General features: G+C 43.6%; 2 protein-coding genes across 2 annotated transcripts in view; one reads left to right on the top strand and one right to left on the bottom strand.

The window, feature by feature from the left end:
* The window catches only part of LOC138961867 (zinc finger-containing ubiquitin peptidase 1-like), a 467703-nt gene that overhangs the window by 23479 nt on the left and 418209 nt on the right, over window positions 1–26015 (bottom strand). The gene's annotated exons all lie outside the window — the stretch shown is intronic.
* Window positions 8350–25199, top strand: LOC138960876 (uncharacterized; the record flags this gene model as incomplete). Its single annotated transcript, XM_070332512.1, has 5 exons — window positions 8350–8466; window positions 9622–9790; window positions 17133–17521; window positions 20817–21120; window positions 23876–25199. Coding segments are annotated over 5 exons (1203 nt in total), but the record flags the coding sequence as incomplete, so codon positions are not given.

Below are 26015 nucleotides of genomic sequence, written 5' to 3'. Positions count from 1 at the left end.
GTAAAATGACACTCGGCCTGTGAAATGTCGCGAAAATGGGATGGGGGCGAAATGGGCTAACGGCGAAACGGGACCAATAGATCCCTTGACTTTGGGGTAGCGCGACTCTCTTACTGCTAGCTTTCCACTGGGAGGAAGCGACCCGAATTTCCAAGCGATGGGACAAAAAAGTAATGACTTTTAGATCCCTTCACTTTGGAGATGATGAGTTAAATATCGGGCGCATTTCCGTGATTTGGTTTTACATTTTTACAAATCACGGGTTAACATGTGTGCCCAAAGTGGGTTGGCTGCGGACCTGGGTACACGAAGCGGGCGTTCTGATGGGCTGTTATGACGGTTAGCCCGGAGAGAGAGAACGAGGGGAGAGAGAAAGAGGGAGTGGGGGGTAGGGGTGGAGGGGGAGGGGGATAGAATCAGAGTATAACGGCGTGTGTCTATCTGTCTGTGCATGTGTGCGAGTGGCGTCACTGATTCTGCAAAAAGCGTGCATGCCATGTGTGTGACATGTGATTTTTGAGAGTGGATGCTAACCCTAACCCGAGACTGTATTATGAGCTATTTTACACTTTTTTCTAATCTAAGACTAACTTTTTTTAAGTTGAAAACAGGGCGGCCCCCAAATAATGTAACAATTGTTAACCAGCCAATCGTCAACCAGCCAAGGCATTGCACACACCCCGCAAATGAGAAATCGGCCCCTCGCACTCTCTCACAATCAAACACACACACACACACAAACACACACCTCTCTCTCTCTCTCTCTCTCTCTCTCTCTCTCTCTCTCTCTCTCTCTCTCTCTCTCTCTCTCTCTCTCTCTCTCTCTCTCTTACGCACACACACAACGTTATTTTATTTTATTGTCCATGAAGGATCCCACCATTTGATTATTGAAAGCGTCATGAACAACTCAGGGGTGTTTCTATTTATGGGTGTTAATTTAGCATGGGAGAAAACATATTTTATTCTAGTTTTAATTTTTGTGTGTGCATGAAAACGGAGACTGTGTCAATAAAGCCATTTGATAGATATTGTTGTGTAATAGACCTTTTTCACTTAAATTTTGGCGCATGCGCTGTGAAGTTTATTGTCAGATCTACCGGAACTAGGGGGCAAAAGGACAAATCGACAACGAGGCTTGGTGCAAGGTCAAGTGCGGAGACGACGAGGCAAACTGTTGTGTTTGCAATTGCAAGTGCAACAGTGGAATGAAGAAAGAGAAATACGGTGGACAGAATTTGTCATTGTATGGCTTTCCGATGGGTGCAAGTGCGAAGGCGTAACAGCGAAGGACGCGATGGGTGCAAGCAATCCGACGACAGGGGTTTGTCGTGCCACTGAAAAATCTGCTCGAGTCACTTCGTGTCTGGCAATGGCACGGCTATCAGCGATGCCAACTACGTTGACTTCGTACCCACCCTTAATCTTGGATTTCCCCCTCCCCACTCTCTACCTCTCTCTCTCTCTCTCTCGCATGATACCGTATATATACATACACGGATGTTTTTCTGTGTGTGAGTTTGTGTGTACGATACCGTGTGTACGTATGCGTGTGTGTGCGTGTGTGTGCGGTGTGTGTGTGTGTGTGTGTGTAATGAAGAGAGAGAGAGAGAGAGAGAGCGAGCGAGCGGTAATTGAATTTGGCTTTTACCGAATGAAAACTATTGTCAAAAACAGTGCATTAAGAACTAAAACCAACCAACCATAAAATAAAAAGCACCCTCCATCCCTTTTAACTGTCTCTCTCTTCTGCTTTCTCGCGCTTTTTCTGTCTGTCAATTCCCCCCCCCCCCCCCCTCTCTCTCTCTCCCCCTCTCATTTCATAAAAGAATTTGGGAGAGAAGAAAAGGTTTCAATATCCTCGGTTATACCTTGTGTCAATATTTCCATTTACAAATAATTATATGTAATAACACTGTCTTACAATTAGTCAAAAACAAAGCCCTTTTTTTTCTAAAAAGATCAAAATCCGAAAGAAACAACTGAAAATCATGCAGAGACTTTCTTTGGAAAATTACAAATCTCTGGCAAACTGAAAGGAACAAAATATTCCTTCAGAGAGAGAGAGAGAGAGAGAGAGAGAGAGAGAGAGAGAGAGAGAGAGAGAGAGAGAGAGAGAGAGAGAAGAGAGAGAGAGAGAGAGAGAGAGAACTCAGAACTCAGAATGGTTTATTATTAAGGCCACACAGAGAGAGAGAGTGAGAGAGAGAGAGAGAGAGAGAGAGAGACAGAGTGAGTGAGCGAGCGAGTGAGCAAGAGAGAGAGATAGAGAGAGTCACACACACACACACACACACATACACACACAGGCACACACACACACACACACACACACACTGAAACAGACAGACACACGCACACACACGCACACACATACATACACAGACATACATATACACACACAAACCACGAGTGAGAGCGAGAGACTGAAAAAATGAGAAAGAGAGAGTCGTCAGTAAGTAGTGGTATTGACACGTAGCGATAATGACACGTCGCGCTAAAAGATGTAGTGCTGTCGACACGTAGTGATAATGAACGAATGATAGCGACTCATCGACAAATTATTTGTAGCACTAATCAACGTAGCGATAGCGGCACATGGCACAAATGACACGTAGCGCTAGCGATACGCACCCTCGCTTATGCAGGGGAAGTTCGCCAAGTCTTTCGTCCATATACCACCAATAGCCGTTTCAAACCATACCTTCGTGCATGTCCTTGACTTTTTGTTCATGATTTTGAACAAGATAATCCGTTTTCTTGCAGAATTTCTCAAAGTAATCTTCTGGCAAAGTAATCTTCGAGCATCGAAAGTGAAAGAGGTATTTCAGGCCAGGCACCTATTGCCCCCTAGTTCCGGTTATCAGAGAGAGGCTGCCGTGCCCTAAAATCTGATTGGTCGAAACGCTGGGGGCAAAGGTTATACGAAAAAGGTCTATTGGTTTTATATATATTTTAGACATCAAGATGCTTGCGTTAGAATTTGTTCGAACAAGAGATAATTTCTGAGATCGCTCTGGAGCGTAAATGTGTCTACCGATCAGTTTCTGGAATGCCAGTTTGTAGCTTGTGAATTAGGGGGTTTAAATCAAGACGTTGGCGCTAGCCTAGGCGTAAACTTCAATTGAAAAGGCCTTGAAAACGAAGCGCTTACTGCTACAGGACACACTTCCTAATTTTCTCTTATCTTACGCTTGAATGACGCTTGTGACATCAGCACGGCGCAGCATAGTGAAAACGCCACGTCATAGTACCCCCTCTACGGACAGGAGTTTGAACTTTCGCCTTCAACACTGGCTGTGACTCAAGTGCTCAACTTTACAGTCGCCGTTCCAAAAGAGAACATGACATTTGGGAGGTGTCTCAGACAGTCACAAGGTCAGCTGATCAATGAAGGAGACCCGAAATAGAAACAAGGCAACACGGCAATGCCCTTTGCCGCCAAGGAAATGACTGGGTCGGCTACAGTCCGCCTAGAGACATGGACTGGAATTATAGAACTTGATTCTCTGTCGGTGGCGTTTTCAGGGCTGGACATTTTTTTTATCTGTCTGTGGATCTGACTATCTCCCCCCTCCCCCTCCCTTTCCCTCGCCTCTCGGTCTGTCTGCCTCTGTCTCCGTCTCTGTCTCTCTCTTTCTCTCTCTCTTTCTCTCTCTCTTTCTCTCTCTCTCTCCGTCTCTCTCTCTGTCTCTCTCTCTCACAATCTCTTTCTCTCTCTCTGTGTCTCTCTCTGTCTCTCTCGCTCCGTCTGTCTCTCTCTCTCTCTCTCTCTCACACAATCTCTCTGTCTCTCTCTCTCTCTCTCTCACAATCTCTGTGTCTTTCTGTCTCTCTCTCTCTCTCTCTCTCTCTCTCTCTCTCTCTCTCTCTCTCTCTCCCTCTCTCTCTCTCTATTCCGAGAAGACAAATATTAACTCTCCAATAACAGTTACCGATACGAAACGGAGAATGGGGACTGTCGGTACCGAGGGAGAGGCCGGGAAGGACTGAATACTGTTAATACGCACGCTGTTGATCGTTACTTGCTAGTATGCCAAGATTAATGATTTATGTTATGTTTTGTAAATAATGGAAGTATCTCACCGGCTTTGGTGATTATCTCTTGGTTCAATTCATTTCAATAAAACTGTATTATCTGAATGCAACAAACAGACATTTGTCTTGCCTTGGTGCGAACTTGAATGCCGTCTAATTGAGCCCTCGAGAATACTACACGAAGCCTCTGTACCGAAAATCCAGTGCCAAAGCTTCGTACAGCGAGCATTGCGATGTCGACTTTACCCAATTAATTTCAGGCTTCAGGGTAGAAGGCAAATGAAGACAGCAGAGACGGGTGACCATCTTTCACATCAATAACGGATGAAGAGAAAAAGAAGGAAAACATCTCTTAAGTAAACACATTCACAGAATCGTCGGTAGAAGAAACATGTGTTGGACGGCTTTTTAAAATCGTGTGTGTTTTGTTTTTGTTTTTGTTTGGTTTAGATTTATTTTTTGTTTCTAATTTAAGATCGGCTTTTTATATGCATTTTATTGGGGAAAGGGGGGTTGATTTGCGACCCTGAGCGATGGTGGTCAGTCGGGCGGCCAGGAGTGTGTGACAAGAATCTATTGCATGAATTGTATGAGATTTTCAGTGTGTGTGTGTGTGTGTGTGTGTGTGTGTGTGTGTGTGTGCGTGTGTGTGTGTGTTATTGTGCGTCCGTGTGTACGTGCGTCAGTGTCACTATGTGCGTGAGTGTATGTGTGTGTGTGTGTGTGTGTGTGTGTGTGTGTGTGTGTGTGTGTGCGCGCGTGCGTCAGTATCACTATCTGTGTCTGTGTGTGTGACGGTGCCAGTTGCACCAAAAACCAATTCACTTCCCGGTTCTTTGAATTCCCCCAAGGCAATGGAACAATTTGAACCTCAAGGACAATCTTTGCTTTTTGCAATGTGCGAGAAACAGAATAGCAACTATTCATTATTTTCACAGGAAGGCGGTTCCAGAGGGAACGTTCTCTCTGAAACACTCATCCAAAGCAAAGCCCTCTCGGGAGCTGGAAGACCATTCATCAAGCCAAGATTCTACTTTCTAGCGACAAGAATTCTTCCTTTTACCCTACATAAACTGAGCAAAATAATTATTGCACCCATTTTCGTACCCCAACTAAAACATTCAATCCCGAGTAATTTCATACGCAATACAGCAAAACAAAACAACCTGTTCTGGATAGATAATTGACTTTGCTTTCTCCTCGTATGTAACGGTTGCCAAGTTAAGCCTATTCTGAATTTTGGTCGATTTTGTAATTGGTACCTGACGTTTTTGTCAGGTCGATTTTGGGGGTACCCTTACTTCGGCGGCGGTCACGTGATACCTATAACAAAAATCTTTGATCCGAAAAGTGTGCCATATAGCCAAGTGAAAGGCCTGTAATGGCCTGAAATGACACGGGAATAAATGTTTTTGTTGGGGTACGAAAATGGGTGCAATAATTGTTTTGCTCAGTTTAGATTGGGACTCAAGATGGGAGTCATACCGAGTGAATATGGGCGGAGGGGTGTGTGTGTGTGTGTGTGTGTGGGGGGGGTGATGGGTTGCAATGGTTGTGGTGGGGGGGGGTGAAGATGTCCAGAAGGGTCGTGTTTACTATGTTGAGCTTTAAACGGATAATAGTTGTTTTGCTTAGCTTTGCCCGAAAAGTAACGGATGGGGATTGGAATTGGGGGGGGGGGGGAGTGGAGGGCAAATGTACCTTGATTGATATCTGTTGCTTTTTGGGTCCAGCGGACCATATAGGCCAAATCAGGACCCCACAAGTTTAACATTACACAAATTTAAATTAAACCAATTTCAAAAAACAAAGTCAGGAAATGTATCACAGTAAAACTATGTATCACAGTAAAACTATGTATCACAGTAAAACTATTATCACAGGCGTGCTCTTCTCTTTTAAGCAGGTGAACATGTGTTATATAAGTGTGACCAGTGTGTAACCTAGCCAAAACACTTTCTTCTTTTCTACTTGAAGCCATCAAAACTACACAAGATACGCCCTGAGCATTAAGGTGTCAGCCACTCATCCCCTGGTCACACATGACAAACTCGGAATTCACCATATTTTTGGGGGAAAAAGGTGGAGAATTTTATGGGTTAGAAAAGGTAAGTAAAAGGGCTTTGGAGAGGCAGAAATAGAGAAGAGACAAGAAAAAGATCCCAATTAGGTTCGCGGCATCGAGAGTGATGCGACCTTCTCTCAGAAGTTAGTAGAGAAGGTTCCCCCCATCCACCACCCGGGACCGGCACGGTTGACCTAGTGGTAAGGCGTCCGCCCCGTGATCGGGAGGTCGTGGGTTCGAACCCCGGCCGGGTCATACCTAAGACTTTAAAATTGGCAATCTAGTGGCTGCTCCGCCTGGCGTCTGGCATTATGGGGTTAGTGCTTGGACTGGTTGGTCCGGTGTCAGAATAATGTGACTGGGTGAGACATGAAGCCTGTGCTGCGACTTCTGTCTTGTGTGTGGTGCACGTTATATTTCTCCCCCCTTTCCTGACCTAGGTGGTGGGTTCAAGTGCTAGTCTTTCGGATGAGACGAAAAACCGAGGTCCCTTCGTGTACACTACATTGGGGTGTGCACGTTAAAGATCCCACGATTGACAAAAGGGTCTTTCCTGGCAAAATTGTATAGGCATAGATAAAAATGTCCACCAAAATACCCGTGTGAGCAGGGGGTAGAATTGGCAAAGATAAGATGAAGGGTGGATTTCAGATGGAATTTGGGTTTGGAGGTGGGGATTTTTTACACTCAATTAAAGTTCACCCTACGTATTATAGATCCGTATGATTCAATGAGAAAAACCAAGGACAGAAAGATGTATAAAGAGGACTGAAAACAAAACCTAAACAAACACACAAGTATCCGGGTTGAAGGGAGGTCTTGCCACGATTTGAAGGGGGCCTGTCTCCTTCAAAAGTGTTTCGTGCGTCAAACCAAAACAGTGAAGAAGGGCGTTGCAAAGAAATGACAAGAAATCGAACTAGGGGGTAAAACAAACGAACTAGAAGAACAGAACAGCCAAGTCAAATCGAACAAGGGTCAAAAGTCTTGTCCCCGACACGTTGCCTCGGGCAGAGTAATAGAGTAGGGACAGCGACAAAGATTCCGTGGATAATTTCCAGACGTCAAAAATCACTTTAGCACGGAATTTCTCCGTGCAATTTGCAAACACTGACGTCAGAGAGAGAGAGAGAGAGAGAGAGTGTGTGTGTGTGTGTGTGTGTGTGTGTGTGTATGTTGTGTTGTGTTGTGTGTGTGTGTGTGTGTGTGTGTGTGTGTGTTTAGCGAAGTCTCGGTGACCCAGACTCAAAGGCTGAGATCTGAACGAGATAATGAAAACAAGAAGACCAGAAGCGAGCAGGGGCGGATCAGTTGCATTGTAAGGGGGGGGGGGGGGGGGGTGCACTTTGAATCGAAAGTGAATGTGATGGGCGCGAAGCGCCCGAATTTGCTAGGGGGGTCCGGGGGCATGCCCCCCCGGAAAAATGTTTGGCCCAAAGAAGCAAAATGGTGCCATCTGGTGCCATTTGAACTTGGAAATGGTCATAGAATCAGCTTTCCAATTTTATTTTTTTTGCTGGAGGGGGGGTGCACCTGCACCCTGTGCACCCCCCCTCGTCCGCCCCTGGGCGAGTACCAACACTTGGGGGGGGGGGGGTGGGGGGTGGGGAGAGAGATCCCGGATCATGTCCATTTTTTTGCGGCAGGAACTAGAGCTCATCCTCACCACACCCACCCCCACCCATGCACAGAGTGGCCGTTGGGGTTGTCAGCCCACACGTGATACGTTCTGACGTAGAGATTTGACACGACGTTGTGACCTGTCTGTAGTAACCTATTTTCAATGCAATAACGTTCTCTGTTCGTTTTATTTTTTTATTTTTTCCATACAGTGTCGTGGTGTTTGATAACGTGACGCTCTGCCGTTTCTTTTGTTCAGTTATTTTCTCTTTCTTTGTTTCTTTATTTTACAGAGTACAAGTCGAAGTCAGCAACATTTATTGTTAATGCTTTATATTCTCTTTTTGCCAATCCACAATAAAATGACTACTCTGGCTATGTCCCTGCATGGTTGTTTGTCCAGTCTGCCTGTCTGTCTGTTTTTTCTCACTGTGACGTCGACCTTGATGATGTATGGATAGGGACGTATTCTCAATTTCCATTCTGATTCTCTATTCCACAGAGTGGCAGTCGGAGTCAGCAGCGTTCTGATACTCACCGTGACGTGGTCTCTGCTGACGTCACGCTCTGACGTATCCTCAGCCGTGACGTGTACAAAGGGGCGTGGCCCGGGGAGTGAGGGAGGGAGGACGGGGGGAACGGAGGGAGGGGGATCATGCACGGGAGAGAGCTGTCCCTGGCAGTTCGTTCTGTCAGACCTGACCAACAGACTGCACCTGCTGGAGGCTGCTTTCAAGGAACAGGTCAGTGTGTGTGTGTGTGTGGGTGTGTTTAGAATTTATGTCCCGCAGACAGGTATTTTCCGATGAGACGACACTTCCCATGAAAGGACACTTTCTGTTGTCCCTTTGGCTATTATCTCGACTTAAAAATACCTGTCATGACAGTCCACTTGCAATGTAGGGACATTTTTGGCTGGTCCTAAAGCCAGGTGTCCTTTCATCGCAGGTACCAATGTATAGTCAGAGAGCGAGAGAGAGACAAGAGAGAGAGCACAATATTCTGCCAAGTTTTGTAGTACATACATCGCCAAAGGGGTCGGCCACCCAGCATACAGACGATCATTACGGAAATGACTGCAAGTCGATGACGGTGCCCCGGCTTCTGCAAATTACACGCTAATCAGTTAGAGAGTTCTAGAAAAACAACGTCCACTTTAGTACGTATTCGTATCTTGAAGGTAGGGTTGTCGTGTCTCTTTGTAGTTTCAGTTGGTTTATCCATGGTATTTTAGTGTGAAACTGACTTGTGCACTTACTATGCGCTTGTTTGTAAGTTGCACTCGTGGTTGTGTGTGTGTCGCTGACGTTATAACCTCGGACATAGCAATGCAGTCACAGTACAAGTCACCCAACATTTCCACAACAATGTCATACGCCTAATCCTCCCTAATTCTCCCTCAGCCTCGCCGTGTTTCCCATGTGATTGCTTCCTTGCAGCTTATTGGTATAGTTCGCCACCTGACTCAGACTCTGCCTGAGGATATATAAGGATGACGCCTCGCTGGCACGGAGGAGTGTAGATCAGACACCCGTTTCGTGAAGGCATAATTACTATTACTCGCGGCTAGCCTCTCGCTATGCAAGACAGCGAGGGTGTATATGACACGATTTGGAAACACGATTGGTCGACACCGTCGAAAACAAAGTCGTCTGCACTCGTAAACAGCCGTGAAAAGCTAATCGCCTTGAAAAGCTAATCGCTAATCGCCCTGGCAGCTGGACAAACGTGATTGCTTTTTTATGTACATTTATCAATCTCTTTTTATTAATTTGTTTTCTTGTTGCTGCAGGTTCTTGCACACGAGCTGATAGCACATAAGGACGACTCTAAGGACCAGCTGGACTGATTCAATTAGTTAGTTATTCATTTATTAATCTCTTTACCTGTTGCTGCAGGTTCTTGCACGCGAGATGATGGCGCAGGAGGTGAGCAACCAGAGCGACTCTAACGGGCAGCTGGAGCAGAAGCTGGTGACGTTCATGCGACGTCTGGAGGAGGTGGAGCGCTTGGTGAGGCGGGTGGAGAACAGGGTGCACGAGCTCTCCGCCAGGCTCTACTCGGATGGTGAGACGTGCTTATCGATTTACATTTAGTCATGTTTTGTTTGTTTGTACTGTGTAACTCTTTCTCTCCCCCCCCCCCCCCCCCCCACCACCCCCCATCCCCGTTGTTTTAGACCTTAAAAGATCTGAGAAAAATCAGGTCTTGAAAAGGAAGGAGTCTTAAAATGAAGGTAAATTTACAGCGGTTATGAAAGTCTGAGAAAACAAGGCCTTAGAAGGGCCGGAGATAGTTTTAAAATTGAGGGGTCTGAAGGGAAGGAGTCTTGAATTTTTTTTTTTTGGGGGGGGGGGGTTCCGGTGTATTGCATGTTAAATCTGTGACACGATTAGCGATCTTGTGACGTTCATGCGACGTCTGGAGGAGGTGGAACGCATGGTGAGGCGAATGGAGAACAGGGTGCACGAGCTGTCCGCCAGGCATGGTGAGACGTGCTCCTCTATTTTGCTTGTACAGTGGAACCCCCGTTTTAAGACCCAGCTCCTCCCCAATTTAAGACCCAGCTCCTCCCCAATTTAAGACCCAGCTCCTCCCCAATTTAAGACCCAGCTCCTCCCCAATTTAAGACCCAGCTCCTCCCCAATTTAAGACCCAGCTCCTCCCCAATTTAAGACCCAGCTCCTCCCCAATTTAAGACCCAGCTCCTCCCCAATTTAAGACCCAGCTCCTCCCCAATTTAAGACCCAGCTCCTCCCCAATTTATGACCCAGCTCCTCCCCAATTTAAGACCCAGCTCCTCCCCAATTTAAGACCCAGCTCCTCCCCAATTTAAGACCCAGCTCCTCCCCAATTTAAGAGCTCTCCACTTTAAAGACCTTACTTTTTCATATTTTCGTTTTATCCTGCTTGTTTATTCTGAGACATGATTAGCGACTTTGGAGAACAGAATGCTGCACGAGCTGTCCACCAGGCTCTACTGGGATGGTGGGGTGGGGTTCTCTATCTTGCTCCCCTCCTTTTGGACCGATCTTTATGAAATTTGACATGAGAGTTCCTGGGTATGAAATCCCCGAACGTTTTTTTCATTTTTTTGATAAATGTCTTTGATGACGTCATATCCGGCTTTTCGTGAAAGTTGAGGCGGCACTGTCACGCCCTCATTTTTCAACCAAATTGGTTGAAATTTTGGTCAAGTAATCTTCGACGAAACCCGGACTTCGGTATTGCATTTCAGCTTGGTGGCTTAAAAATTAATTAATGACTTTGGTCATTAAAAATCTGAAAATTGTAAAAAAAAAAAATATATATATAAAACGATCCAAATTTACGTTTATCTTATTCTCCATCATTTGCTGATTCCAAAAACATATAAATATGTTATATTCGGATTAAAAACAAGCTCTGAAAACTAAAAATATAAAAATTATTATCAAATTTTTTTTTTCGAAATCAATTTAAAAACACTTTCATCTTATTCCTTGTCGGTTCCTGATTCCAAAAATATATAGATATGATATGTTTGGATTAAAAACACGCTCAGAAAGTTAAAACGAAGAGAGGTACAGAAAAGCGTGCTATCCTTCTCAGCGCAACGAATACCCCGCTCTTCTTGTCAATTCCACGGGCACTGCCTTTGCCACGGGCGGTGGAGTGACGATGCTACGAGTATACGGTCTTGCTGCGTTGCGTTGCGTTGAGTTTCATTCTGTGAGTTCGACAGCTACTTGACTAAATATTGTATTTTCGCCTTACGCGACTTGTTTATATTTAGTCAAGTTTTGACTAAATATTTTAACATCGAGGGGGAATCGAAACGAGGGTCGTGGTGTATGTGCGTGTGTGCGTGTGTGTGTGTGTGTGTGTGTAGAGCGATTCAGACTAAACTACTGGACCGATCTTTATGAAATTTGACATGAGAGTTCCTGGGTATGAAATCCCCATACGTTTTTTTCATTTTTTTGATAAATGTCTTTGATGACGTCATATCCGGCTTTTCGTGAAAGTTGAGGCGGCACTGTCACGCCCTCATTTTTCAACCAAATTGGTTGAAATTTTGGTCAAGTAATCTTCGACGAAGCCCGGGGTTCGGTATTGCATTTCAGCTTGGTGGCTTAAAAATTAATTAATGACTTTGGTCATTAAAAATCTGAAAATTGTAAAAAAAAATAAAAATTTATAAAACGATCCAAATTTACGTTTATCTTATTCTCCATCATTTGCTGATTCCAAAAACATATAAATATGTTATACTCGGATTAAAAACAAGCTCTGAAAATTAAATATAAAAATTATTATCAAAATTAAATTGTCCAAATCAATTTAAAAACACTTTCATCTTATTCCTTGTCGGTTCCTGATTCCAAAAACATATAGATATGATATGTTTGGATTAAAAACACGCTCAGAAAGTTAAAACAAAGAGAGGTACAGAAAAGCATGCTATCCTTCTTAGCGCAACTACTACCCCGCTCTTCTTGTCAATTTCACTGCCTTTGCCATGAGCGGTGGACTGACGATGCTACGAGTATACGGTCTTGCTGAAAAATGGCATTGCGTTCAGTTTCATTCTGTGAGTTCGACAGCTACTTGACTAAATATTGTATTTTCGCCTTACGCGACTTGTTTTCTCTTTTTTTCTTTGCCCATTTGGGATCTGTACCCGATCTTTAGCGCATTCTTTGTGAGTATAGACAGGGTGTTGTGCATCTCTCCGGCTTTATTAGCTCTAGTCAGACCCAGTAACTAATAGCCTACCTAGCTACCACCAGTCTGCTTTGTTTCTTGCTGCCGACTTTTGTGTTCAACGCTGCTAATTACGCGCTATGTAAGGAGGGAAGTGCTCTCCTTGTATTACTCATTTCCTTGCATTATGCATAGACTGGACGCTGCTGAGGCGGTGGTTAGAGAAGCTGATTATCTGGTGATTTGCTATCAGGTCTACAATGATGTAGGTAGAAACCCTCGTTTGATTAGGGGCGTTTTGATGTTACATTCCTTCAGGCGTGGTTATGTAGTTTGTAAGTGGCTCTATTCCTGTCTCTCTGCATGTCTGTCTCCTCTTCTCTGTGTCTCCATCTCTCCGTTCTCTTTCTCTCTCTCTCTCTCTCTCTCTCTCTCTCTCTCTCTCTCTCTCTCGCTCTCTCTCTCTCTCTTTCTCTCTCTCTCTCTCTCTCTCTCTCTCTCTCTCTCTAAAAAAGATTCCATAAACATTTTAACATCTTTCCTGTCAGACAGACATCAAAGTACTTATCTGAAAGAATCATACTCTTGTAAGCAAACAGTAAGGTTTGGAGTACCACAAGGTTCTATTCTTGGTCCATTACTAGTTTCTATATATACAAGGAACTTAGTCGATAAATATCGACAGGGGGCGGACAAATGGTTTACATGTGAAATGTGTGTATATGGGTGTGGGTCTGAAACAAACAAACAAACAAACAAACCATGTGAACCCCCCCCCCCCCCTCCCACCGCTCGCGGGCTGAACGACTGACGTCACATGTCGCTTCGGTCTTTTCCAGAAGAACACCGCGTGTACATAATACACAATTCGATCGCGTAGCACTGCCAATGCCCTTTTTCGCAACGAAAACCGTGCTGCTGTTTCTTGTGTGTTAAATCTGAAAGCAATATAAGTGAACGAACAATTGAAAACTGATATCACGTTACTAAACTCCCAAAAGTAATAAATTACTTCTGACTGCGGTACACAATACATTTTCAAAGCAATTTTTATTATTTTCAAGACATAAAAAATACAACGGAAGAAAAATCAAGCAATAACAATTTTTTTAAAGTACAGACTAAATACTGAAGCTCTCTATTTCTCTTTAGTATGTTGGATTCAGGTGTACTTACTCACAGTTGCAGACAGATACAGATTCAAACACGTGTCGAGCGTAAAACAAAAAGTGAAACTAGAGAATAACATGAACCTGAAAACTTTTAAAATATTTGTACCCAGCACCAAATGAGATTATTGTAAAAAAAAAATGTAATACAAAGTGTGTGTGTTCTACATAAGACAGGAGAATTTACATAGCAACAGAAAACATGCTTGTAAATCACTGAGCACCAATGTAGCTAACTTTGCCCGTCTCACACCTTGTTAATGTTAGTGTCACTGGTACGCAACCTGTTCTTCATGCTCTACTCTTTCCACCCGCGCTGCACTTTGTCCATCATTGACATTGTCCTCAGCTTGTGGTGAACTCGGATTTAAAAAAAAAAGCAGGACAGCATTTTCGAAAACATCTTCTCGCACTTTCAAAGAAATGTCAAATGCATAAACTGTGTCATAAAAAAGCACAGGCACTGTATCATTGGTTTGGCACTGTTGCAGAAAGTCCTTGTCATCAGCTTTCATTTTGGCAGAGCAAGCGACACCCACAGTCCGACGAAAAATGTCCTGCATGTCAAGGAACATTTGCACAATGTTGTCTTTGACAAATGTCAGTCCTCCTCGGTTAAGCACCGTTGTCATGTCAGTTGAAGAATCACAATCACTTTCTGACAGCTCACTGAACCTCAGTGCTTCTAAACAGCGCAGTTTCTCGTATCTGTATGCACCTTTCTTGAGGCCCCAAACTTTCTTTTTTAGTTTCTTCACCACACTCCCAGCAACATACCTGATCACATCCTTCCTCACACACTGGCACCGGTCGGTCATTCGCGTTGTCTTCCTGTTTGCACCCATAGGTTGCTTCGACCAGCCTTTCAAACATCCTGAGGCAAATGGAAGCTGATGCATGAGTCGACTTGGTGACCTCTGTAATGCTTGCATGGCTTGCGTAGTACAATGAGTGAGCCTTTTCCTTGGCCGCGTTCCGGAACTTCCCTCGTAGACCAAGGCATGACTCAAACACCTGAAGTTTGTCCCGAAGAACAGCACCTGTCAAACAGACCACAAAGTCTTACACTTGAACACATACAATAGAACCACCTTTGTATTACCTCAAACAATCTGAGAAAGCGGGTCTTTAAAAGGAGGCAGTCTTAAAATGAAGGAAAATTTACAGAAGTTATGCACAGACAAACTGAAAAAATAAGGTCTTAAAAGGGAGGGATTATCAAATTGGGGGGGGGGGGGGGGGGTGGTCCACTGTATATATATATATATACAATAATAGATTTTTATTAGTCCATATCTTGGGATAATTCCCTGCCTCGTATAACTTTAAAAGAAAGGCAAACACACACACCATTGTATTCAAAAAGAACACTTGCACATTGACAAGCTTCATATTGATTGATTGAAGTCTGGAATGTGTACGCGAATGATCAACAATAATTACACGTATGCCATACAGGGAGCACTGCTTACTATATATGACAGCTTATTCTCAGCGTAACTGAATAACTTGAAATTTAAACTTGAAATTGTTTTACATTATAAGCAAAAGTGAAAACACTACTCCAACAAAATTGTATTCATTCATACAGTGTTTCTCTAAACACTTACAGTCCAAGGTTTTAACATGGCTTCACAGATCAGCTGACAGGCATTCATTTTCTGCAATCTCACTGCACACCTCTTCAAAAAGTGGAACTGTCACCTGTTGACATTTAAAAACACATGTAAATGTACACACAGTGACACAATAAAAAATCATGCGTAATGAGAATTATCCAAAAATATTATATGATGCACTGGTGTCAAATGTGTTATGGTATTTTATGTTATCACAGAATCTAAGTCTTGAAAAATACACATGTTCACACAAAAATATGGCAAATACCACATGAGACTGAAATATACACAAATCTGCAGTAACTTGACTGAGAAATCACAAGCGGGTGTAGTTGTAGGCATCACAATCACAAGACAAACAAATTCTGCCTTTATGTTTAATATTTTTTAACAATAAATGTTGCAAATGTAACGAATAACTTCTCACCTTTTGTGAAATAGTACTTTGAGCTTGACACACTTCTGACAAAAGTGGTGCTTGCTTCCTGAAACAAAATTATTCAATGATGAAAAGAACTGAATGTGGCAGTGTTCAAAGTGATATTCAAACTTGTATGTAACTATCAGTACCTATACTGTAAAACGAGAAGGCTATTGGCATGCTCGTCAATCAGTATGTGTCATTCAGTGTTTTGTGCTGTAACAATGAAATGCAATCAATGCAAGTTCGTGCAGTCTAGAAATAAATACAACAATAATTTCACAAACCACATGAAACCACAAACTAGTCAAATAAATTGTGTAAATAGTTGGACAAAGAGATGCTTATTAACCCAGGGAAATAACAGGATTTCTTAGCAAAACTTTCCCAACCCATTTACCTGATTCAGTCCGGCTTTTCTGCTTTTAACACTTACTTTCAGTTTCACTAGAATATATCACAACTACAAGAATAACAATGGAACAGGAATGAGATTTTGTTTTGTTTTTGTAAACTACATCAGGATTTAACTAGTTTGGAAGCTCTGCTTACATACAAAATACAGACAGTGACGTTCAATCGTGGTGGCTGATCAGTGCACTGACTGAGACGGACGATTCGATTTGATCGCTTCACCACGCCTTTCCAACTATGTGCTCCCATACAGTTTTGGTAGATACATGCTTGTGCAAGTATGTTATTAGTATTACCAATATGAATCTTATTTTCCTTTCGATGGTCAGTTTTACTCACCTCTGTAACGGCAGTCACCTCTGCGAATGCTGTCGAAGAATCTAACCGAAAGTAAACATTCTGGGAATCTACGCGCATCGGCCTTGACGCAAGTTCAATACTGAGCCAATGAGCGCGGCGCGAGAATCTTCCCGCACCGTAGACCAGATTAGTAGGTGCTTGATTTTGGTATTTTGATTTTACATAACATTAAACCTTTCTTGGGGTTCATGGTCATGGCAACAGCCATAATAATATCATATCATGTATAATATTACATTTCAGCATATTTGAATTACATGTCATCATACCAAACTGTCATACATTTTTATTCCCACATCATTCTGATTGATCACAACCAAACCTACTATCAGTGGACACATCCAAATGTAAGCGCCTGTTCTTGACAACTTTTAATCGATCTAAAAATAGCAACTTGCTGGGTCCTTTGCCGCCAACAGACACTGTTTGGCCTGTAGGTAAAATGTACAATGTATTTTCTGATTTGTGCACAAAAGCTTTTTTTCTTTTTTCTTTTTTTTTGTCAATTTCACTGCCTTTGCCATGAGCGGTGGACTGACGATGCTACGAGTATACGGTCTTGCTGAAAAATGGCATTGCGTTCAGTTTCATTCTGTGAGTTCGACAGCTACTTGACTAAATATTGTATTTTCGCCTTACGCGACTTGTTTTCAGACTGTAATAGCTCGGCTCGTACGAACTGTACATTTTTGCCCTCCCTTCCGAAAATCAAGACAAACTTTCTTCTTCTTTTTTCACAGAATTCATCGGATTCGTGGTGATTCTAGCCATCATGGTGGAAGTGTTGCTACGAGTACGCCCCAGAGTGGCCCACATCCGTCCTCTAAGCTCTGACATCATGGCCAGATACCGACGCTGGAGTCAGGGTCCTGACGTCACCATCACCGCGTCATCACCCGTGACGTCACCAGCGGCCGGCAACGGGCGGACGGGAGGAGGAGAGGGCGTCAGGACGGGCGGAGGAGAGGGCGTCAGGACGGGCGGAGGAGAGGGGCGGGTAGGAGAGGTCCCGCAGGAGAGCCATAGCAACGGTTCCGCTGCCCAGGTTCTCAAGACTGCTCATGCCGTTAGTTCCCGTCTCTCCTCTCTAATTTCTCGCTGCATACACCCTGGTCTTCTCTTCTTGTTGCACTGATAGAGAGAGAGACAGAGACACACAGAGAAAGATACAGAGAGAGACAGCGAGAGAGAGGGAGAGAGAGAGAGAGAGAGAGTGGGAGAGACAGAGAGAGAGAGAGATACAGAGAGAGACAGTGAGAGAGAGGGAGAGAGAGAGAGTGTGAGAGACAGAGAGACAGCGAGAGAGAGAGAGAGAGAGAGAGAGAGAGAGAGAGAGAGAGAGAGAAAGCGTGAGAGACAGACAGAGATAGAGAGAGAAAGAAGGAGTGAGAGAGAGAAAATATGATTGTGTTTGTATGTGTGCGTGTGCCGGTTTATTTGTGTGTGTGTATGTGTGTGTGTGTGTGTGTGTGTGTGTGTGTGTGTGTGTGTGTGTGTGTCCCGCTTGTCTATTTTTCTCCATTTTTTGTTCTGAATACCCTGTCAATCTATCTTTCTTTTTTTGTTTTTCTTGACCCTAGATTTTCTAGCTGTGTTTTCAGTTCGCAAACTATGTGACTTTTGTTATTCTCTTCTCTTGTTGTAATTCTGCAAAGTAAAGATTGATGTTGTAAACCTATCTCTCCGCAAAGTTTCGTTTTGTTTCAAGTTTCATCTTCTGACGTGTGCGCGCGGACGTGCGGACGTGTGTGTGTGTGTGTGTGTGAGAATACCTGCGTGTGTGTGTGTACCTGCGTGTTTATGAGAAAACATGCGTGAGTATGCGTGTATGTCTATGTCTGTGTGAGTGTATGTGCGTGCGTGTATTTTGGCCTAATTCTTCGTTCCCGTTCTACGTAGCGCGTCAGCATGATCGTTTTCTCTCTCTACTTTTCAAGTATCTCCTTTCTTAATAATTCTTTCTGCTGTTTCTGCACATTTCTTTTGAATTTAAAGAGATTGTTATTCTATCTTTTTAGGTCAAGCGTTTTATACCAGATGTAGTCTTTTGTAAGCCGACAACTAATAGCTTGTGGTGTGACATTTGTCTTTTACATACTTCTTTGATCAGTTTGATATTTGATTTTTCTTTGTCCATTTCTTAATTTGCTTTGCTTCTTATAAGTAACAAATTGTGAGCTTTAAGGTGGTTTTGCTTTTGATGTTGTTTCGCAAAGCGAGTTTTTTTTCTTCTTTTATCTCATCAGTCACTCGATTCTTCTCAGTCAGTCTGTAACATCTCATCATCTCAGATTTGGCCCGTCTTTATCATCTTAGATCTGCCTAGTCTTTAACATCTCATCCTGTCAGATTTGGCCAGTCTTTTCCATCTCATCATTTCAGATTTGGCCAGTTTTTTCCATCTCATCATTTCAGATTTGGCCAGTCTTTTCCATCTCATCATTTCAGATTCGGCCAGTCTTTTCCATCTCATCCTACCAGATTTGGCCAGACTTTTCCATCTCATCCTCTCAGATTTGGCCAGTCTTTTCCATCTCATCAGTTCAGATTTGGCCAGTCTGTAACATCTCATCATCTCATCTTTTGGCCAGTCTAAAACATCTCATTATCTCAGATTTGGCCAGTCTGTAACATCTCATCATCTCAGATTTGGCCAGTCTGTAACATCTCATCATCTCAGTGAGATTTGGCCCGTCTTTATCATCTCAGATCTGCCTAGTCTTTAACATCTCATCATCTCATACTTGGCCAGTCTGTAACATCTCATGCTCATCATCTCACACTTGGCCAGTCTTTTTACATCTCATCATCTCATATTTGGCCAGTCTTTTTACATCTCATCATCTCAGATTTGGCCAGTCTTTTTACATCTCATCATCTCAGATTTGGCCAGTCTTTTTACATCTCATCATCTCATATTTGGCCAGTCTTTTTAATCTCATCAGCTCAGATTTGGCCAGTCTTTTTACATCTCATCATCTCATATTTGGCCAGTCTTTTTACATCTCATCATCTCACATTTGGCCAGTCTTTTTACATCTCACCATCTCAGATTTGGCCAGTCGTTTTACATCTCATCATCTCAGATTTGGCCAGTCTTTTTACATCTCATCATCTCATATTTGGCCAGTCTTTGTACATCTCATCATCTTAGATTTGGCCAGTCTCATCATGTTAGATTTGGCCAGTCTTTTTACATCTCATCAGCTCAGATTTGGCCAGTCTTTTTACATCTCATCATCTCATATTTGGCCAGTCTTTTTACATCTCATCATCTCAGATTTGGCCAGTCTTTTAACATCTCATCATCTCAGATTTGGCCAGTCTTTTAACATCTCATCATCTCAGATGTGGCCAGTCTTTGTACATCTCATCATCTCATATTTGGCCAGTCTTTGTACATCTCATCATCTTAGATTTGGCCAGTCTTTTTACATCTCATCATCTCAGATTTGGCCAGTCTTTTTACATCTCACCATCTCACATTTGGCCAGTCTTTTTACATCTCATCATCTCACATTTGGCCAGTCTTTTTACATCTCACCATCTCAGATTTGGCCAGTCGTTTTACATCTCATCATCTCACATTTGGCCAGTCATTTACATTGGAAAGACCTTCCTGCCACCTAGACACATGCCATAAATCAACTGTGTGCTCTCTGTGCACAAGCTGGAAATTATTGATGAAATTATTTAGCAGATTGACGTAAGTTGCTTTGAAGAAATTAACTTGGACAAAAAATTTCCGTTCCACACAGAGAACACTCAGGCTGTTGAATTTTGATATGTGTCCACCTGGAGACATGATCTTATCCCATTGGCAGATCTGAGATGATGAGTCAAATAGTTTACACAGAAAAGACTGTGTCTTTAATAATTTACCGTATTAAATTTCCGACAAAACGACAAAGTCATCGATTTTTTATTAAACATCGCCTAGCAGAGATGAGATTACAAATTCGGGTTTCATTCCGTAATTGTCTCCCTTGGATGAAAATCAATGTTTTCTTCTTAGTTGTATCTTGTCTTTTGCTCCCTTTTGTTCAACAACTACAACGCCTCACTTCTGAACTACATGTCTTTATGTCTTTCCCGCACCCACCCCCCGACACACACACACCACCATCTCGCGAATGAGTCCAGACGTTCTCTCTCTCTGTCTCTCTATCTCCCTCCCTCTCTCTATCTCTTTCTCCTTCTCTCGCTCTGTCCCTTGCTGTTTCTTATGTCTGTGTCCGCCTCTCTGTATGTATGTGTGTCTTCTTCTACTTCACACACCCACACACACACACACACACACACACACATGCGCGCGAACGCGTGTGCGTACGCTGACTGTCTCTTTTCTCCTGCCTTCTTTGTTTTCTATCGTTCACATACTATTTACCATGTAGGCCTACTATCTATTTTACTCTTCCTGGCAGAACGGAGTTTCTTTCTCACCCAAACACGGACTGTTCCTCAAACCGGAGCTGTGCGTTATCGCTTTCCGCAAGGACCACGCAGCCCTCACCAATTTTATCGACACCACAATACGTCATTTGGATGACGTCAAACTCTCCGTCAAGCCTTACTACGTCATCGAGAGCCACGAGCACCTACGTCAGTGTCCACGCGCCAAGCTGTACCTGGTGATATTCGAGATGGAGGAGAGGGTATCCAGCGGTCCTATGTCTCAAGACTCTGACCTCATAACATCCACAGTCAGATACGTCAAATCTTTAAAAGGTGAGATGTGTGTCACAAAGTGATGTCATTTATGTATTACTTGATTTATTAGTCTCTGTATCATTTATTTCATTTGTCTCGTTTGTTTCGTCAGTTTTTCTTGTTACATTCAGTCAAGTAATGACAAGTAATGACTGAATGTCTTAACATTGAGCGGGGAGCGAGGTTTGTCTCTTGATGTGTGTGTGTGTGTGCAGGGGCGGATTAGGGGAGGGGGGGGGGGCTACAGGGGTTCCGGAACCCCCCCCCCCCCCCCGGCTGTCCCCCCCCCCAAAGATTTTATACTAACTTTAAAAGAAATAATGAGTGGCTGCTGACACCAGTTGATCATGTTTAAAATCAAAGATAAGCCATAAATTGTTCATAAAATAGCTAAAACTCTTCAGCGGGGCCTTGCCCATGTACCCCACATGAGGGTCTACCCCTGGTTGTAACACCCCTCCCCCCCTTCTGGCTTAACTGCTCCGCCCCTGGTGTGTGTGTGTGTGTGTCTGTGTCTCTGTCTCTGTCTCTGTCTCTGTCTGTCTGTGTGTGTGTATGTGTCTGTGTCTGTGTGTCTGTGAAAAGCTTTTCTCAAAAACTACTGGACAGATTGTGATAAAATTTGGTACAGACATTTTTGAGAGCATTTGCTTGAAACTTTTTTCGCCGATTTTGGATAGGGCCGGCTATTTGATGACGTCATATTGACCGTTTGCAAAAGTTGAGGCGGCACTCTCACGGCTACGGTCTAACACTACAGGAAGACGAAAAGAGTAGGATATTTCGATCGATCGGCACATTGATACACGTTCCTGTGTGTTGGAATGGATGTATCATGTCGATTCGCTGTTTACCTTTAACAAGAGGTGGGGTAGAGGTAAAAATAGGATAGGTTTAGTTCAGACAGATGAACGATTAAAGGACATTATGTCACAGGTTTTTGTGTGTGGCTTATACTGTTAGACATGTGAAGCTTTTGGAAGGTAACATTTGAACAGCTGTTGTAAAGCCCAGCAGGAATGACCGAGAGAAGAGTATGTGGTAGACTAGAGCTAGGTGAGACCATGTCAACTTGGCTGATGTCTTGGGATTCGGATCTTATACAACCTCTTAAGTCAAGTACGTTACTTCTTGAGAAGATAAGGTTAAAACTGGTGTAGAATCAAATAACAAGAAAGTTAAATGTTTAACATGTATATTTTTGGACAAAAGGTGTTGATTTTGGAACATTGGCTGTCTGTTTTTCGGATTAAAACTGTTGAGTTTTGCTTCTGAATTGGGTCATGGGGTGAAGAAATATGCCGTATATAGAACAGAGAAGGTCGGCTAATCCCATTTGTCTTTATTTTAATCTTATTATTTCCATTCCTAGATAAGACAAGGCTCTAAAACACATGTATAAGGAGTTCAAATGGAATGTTTTGTGTGGAGGGTATTTCTGTTGCTTTAGAATGCCAAGGATTTGAATCTCCTTAATTCCCACGCTAGGTAAATCATGCTGAACTGGGTTTTCTAAATCCTGATCCCTAGTAAGCTCAGCTCGGTTCTTGAGCAAGAGAAATCTGGGGTTTTTTGTGTGAAAAATAATCATTTTCGGGGGTTGGGGAGGGGGGAGGGGGGAGGGAGCAGTTTTGGGGAGAGGTCTGGAATTAAAGAAGAATGCGAAATGATTATGCCGAGTCGATTCTGATTTAATCGCCTTTGCCAGGATATCCAATACCAAACTTCAGAGGAAAGTAATAGGTTGCATTCTGCGTAAAAGTGACGTTAGTAATGGAAAGAGTGCCCATGATTCATGACACAATCATGCTGCTAATGGAGGCAAATGCAGTCGTAACCCCTCCAACGAGAGGACACCTTCCAATTAAGGCCACTTCCTGTTCTTCCTTTCTGAACTCATTCAATCAAAGCACCCATCTAAGAAAGACCGCCTGCAAGGAAGGGGCACTATTAGTTGAACCCAGTGCTCTCATCAGACCACTAGCGTCAATTAATTATTTGTAATTAGTTCTAAAAACACTAGCTAACATCGATCGAGATTGAGAACATTATTATGCCCTTGAATACTTATTAATCCAACAATGCTTTCCTTGTTTCTTCAGCAATTTAAAGACGCCACATTGCTACCGCGTATTTTATACGATTACAGTAAACATCCTCTCCCCCCAACTCCCCCCGCACCCACCCCCACATTTTAGGACTCAAGACTTGCTCCCTTTTTGAGAGCCTGCTTTCACAGATTTTCTATATATAACCTCTTTCAACTTATCTCCATTTTAAGACCCCGTCGCCCTTTAGACTTGCTCTGATAATGTTTCAGTTTTAAAAGGGGTGTTGTGTTCAGACGTTGATGTAGGCTCATCATCAGAAGTCTTACTTTCTGTTGAGTGTGTGTGTGTGTGTGTGTGTGTGTGTGTGTGTGTGTGTGTGTGTGTGTGTGTGTGTGTGTGTGCGAGTGTGTGTGAGTGTGAGTGTGTGTGTGAGTGTGTGTGTATTTGCCGTGCAGCCAACCTGATTTTGATCGTGACAAACGAAGAGGGCTCTCGGAAGCTGTGTGCGCGTGCAATGTGTGCGTGCGTATGTGCTCGTGCGTGTGTATATGTTTGGTTGTGCGTGTGTGTGTGTGTGTGTGTGTGTGTTTGATTGTGAGTCTCTCTCCCTTTCTTTCTCTCTCTTTCTCTCTCTCCCCCTCTATCTCTCCCCCTCTCTCTCTCTCTCCCCCTTCTCTCCCCCCCCTCTCTCTCCCACTGTTAACTCTCTGTTTGACGTGCAGCCAACCTGATCCTGATCGTGACGAACGACGAGGGCTCGCGCAAGCTGACGGTGCACGCGCTGTACAACACGCACCTGAGACTCCTCCAGTCGCACGAGGCCTTCCAGGACCTCACGTCCTCGGGCCGCGTCTTCTCCGCCTGGAGGGAGCTCACCTCGCACCAGACCAGCCACATGCGTAAGATCGTCAAGACCGCGCTCAGCCTCAAGCCCAACTTGAGGTAGAAGAGACCGACAGGGTTCCCCAAACTTTGCGTCACTGCGTCCTATACGCACTTCGGGCCAAACAAAACGGAGAAGAAGTACTTTGAAGGGGTCCCGCGACGCACAAAATTTGTGTTAAAATGCGTACCGTCGGTATTGATGTATTCATCTGCTAGTTTCCATACAAAATGAACACGAACGTACAGTTGGCTTGTTTTCGAAGATGAGAAAATGTTTTCCCTCATCTGCGGCAACGCGAATTTACAAAGTAAATCTAACCGAAATGATAAATAATGTTTTTATGAAGGTCTCACAGATTTTCCAAAAGTCCTCCTGGTTTTAGGACCCTCTGAAGTTTCGCCGAGGGGGTTCTTGGACCCCCTACAAATTATAATTGGGGGTCCCGGGACCATCTAGGTAAAGCATCTGTGGGGAGCCCTGGATCGAGGATTCGTCATGGTGGAAATTTTGTGGGGTGTCTGCATGTGTGCATTGTTGAGTTCGGCAGCTCTAAGATATCTTTTGATGAACTGTGGGTTGTGTACTACAAAGTCTGCAAACTGATGTGTGTATAGAGGACTTTGACAGCTCTGCTATGGCACGTCATACACTGTAGGGATGTTTTCTGCTGAGTTTGCACGTGCAATACGACAAGTCCGCTGCGACTTTTGAGGCGCCTGCTACAAAGTGTGCAAATGTGTGGCTTGTTGACTTCTTCAGCTCAAATACGCCGCGGGAGGTACTGCATGGTGCCTACTTCAGAGTCTTCGTGAGTGTATATTGTTAACTACGACACTTTGCTGAGTGTCTTGAGAGGTACTGAGAGGTACCTGCTGCACAGTCTGCGTGTGTGTATTGCTAACTTCGACAGCTCTGATGCGTCTTTTGAGGAACTGTGAAGTGCCTGTCGCAGAGTCTGTCAGTGTGTAGTTTTGTTGAATAACACGGCGCATCTTTTGCAAAACTGTGGTGGTTTCGGCGTACATGTCAAACTTTTAACCTGTGTAAAGTATCTGAGACTAACGTCACGTGCTTGCTGAAAACAATAAAGATGAAAATGAAGGACAAAAACGAACAGGAGAAAAAAAATTACTTCGTAAAGTAGTCCTTGCAACTGGAGATGATGTCATTGAAACGCTATCGAGCGCGGATGGCCCCCCGCGGGTTAGGGGGAGTCCCAGTATTGGTTGGGACGAGAAAGAATTTACCCGATGCTCCCCAGCATGTCGTAAGAGGCGACTAACGGATTCTGTTTCTCCTTTTACCCTTGTTAAGTGTTTCTTGTATAGCTGATATAGTCAATGTTTGTAAAGATTTTAGTCAAGCAGTATGTAAGAAATGTTAAGTCCTTTGTACTGGAAACTTGCATTCTCCCAGTAAGGTAATATATTGTACTACGTTGCTAGCCCCTGGAGCAAATTTTTGATTAGTGCTTTTGTGAACAAGAAACAATTGACAAGTGGCTCTATCCCATCTCCCCCCTTCCCTCCGTCGCGATATAACCTTGAATGGTTGAAAACGACGTTAAACACCAAATAAATAAAGAAAGAAAGAGCGCGGATGTGCGATCGGATTGGCTCTATGCCATTAATAGTAAGCTTACCATTTTGTTCAAAGGAGTCTGAAGGGGATAGTTTTAGAGCTTGATGTATGTCTTTAACTGGATTTCAACTCATGCTTCCCCTGACAAGTTGATGTTTATTGTGGATTATGTGAGATTGTCTGGCTTTCCCTGCGGGGGATACAACCCGAATTTCCATGAGGAAAACATCAAATAGTACATAACAATGACCTTTTCTAGTTTATCTGTGGACGTCTTGTTGCCCCAAAGACTGCCAACGGACGGCAGAACGGTTTGCTCCAGTCCGATTTTGAAGCCACGCAAATACATAGCATCAGCATATGCACCCAACAGAAACAATTGCTGAGACTTTGGC

This window comes from Littorina saxatilis, linkage group LG3, assembly GCF_037325665.1.
Source record: "Littorina saxatilis isolate snail1 linkage group LG3, US_GU_Lsax_2.0, whole genome shotgun sequence".
Classification (NCBI taxonomy): domain Eukaryota; kingdom Metazoa; phylum Mollusca; class Gastropoda; order Littorinimorpha; family Littorinidae; genus Littorina; species Littorina saxatilis.
Note: the sequence above shows the minus strand (reverse complement) of the source record. Positions and strands in the feature narration are given on the sequence as shown.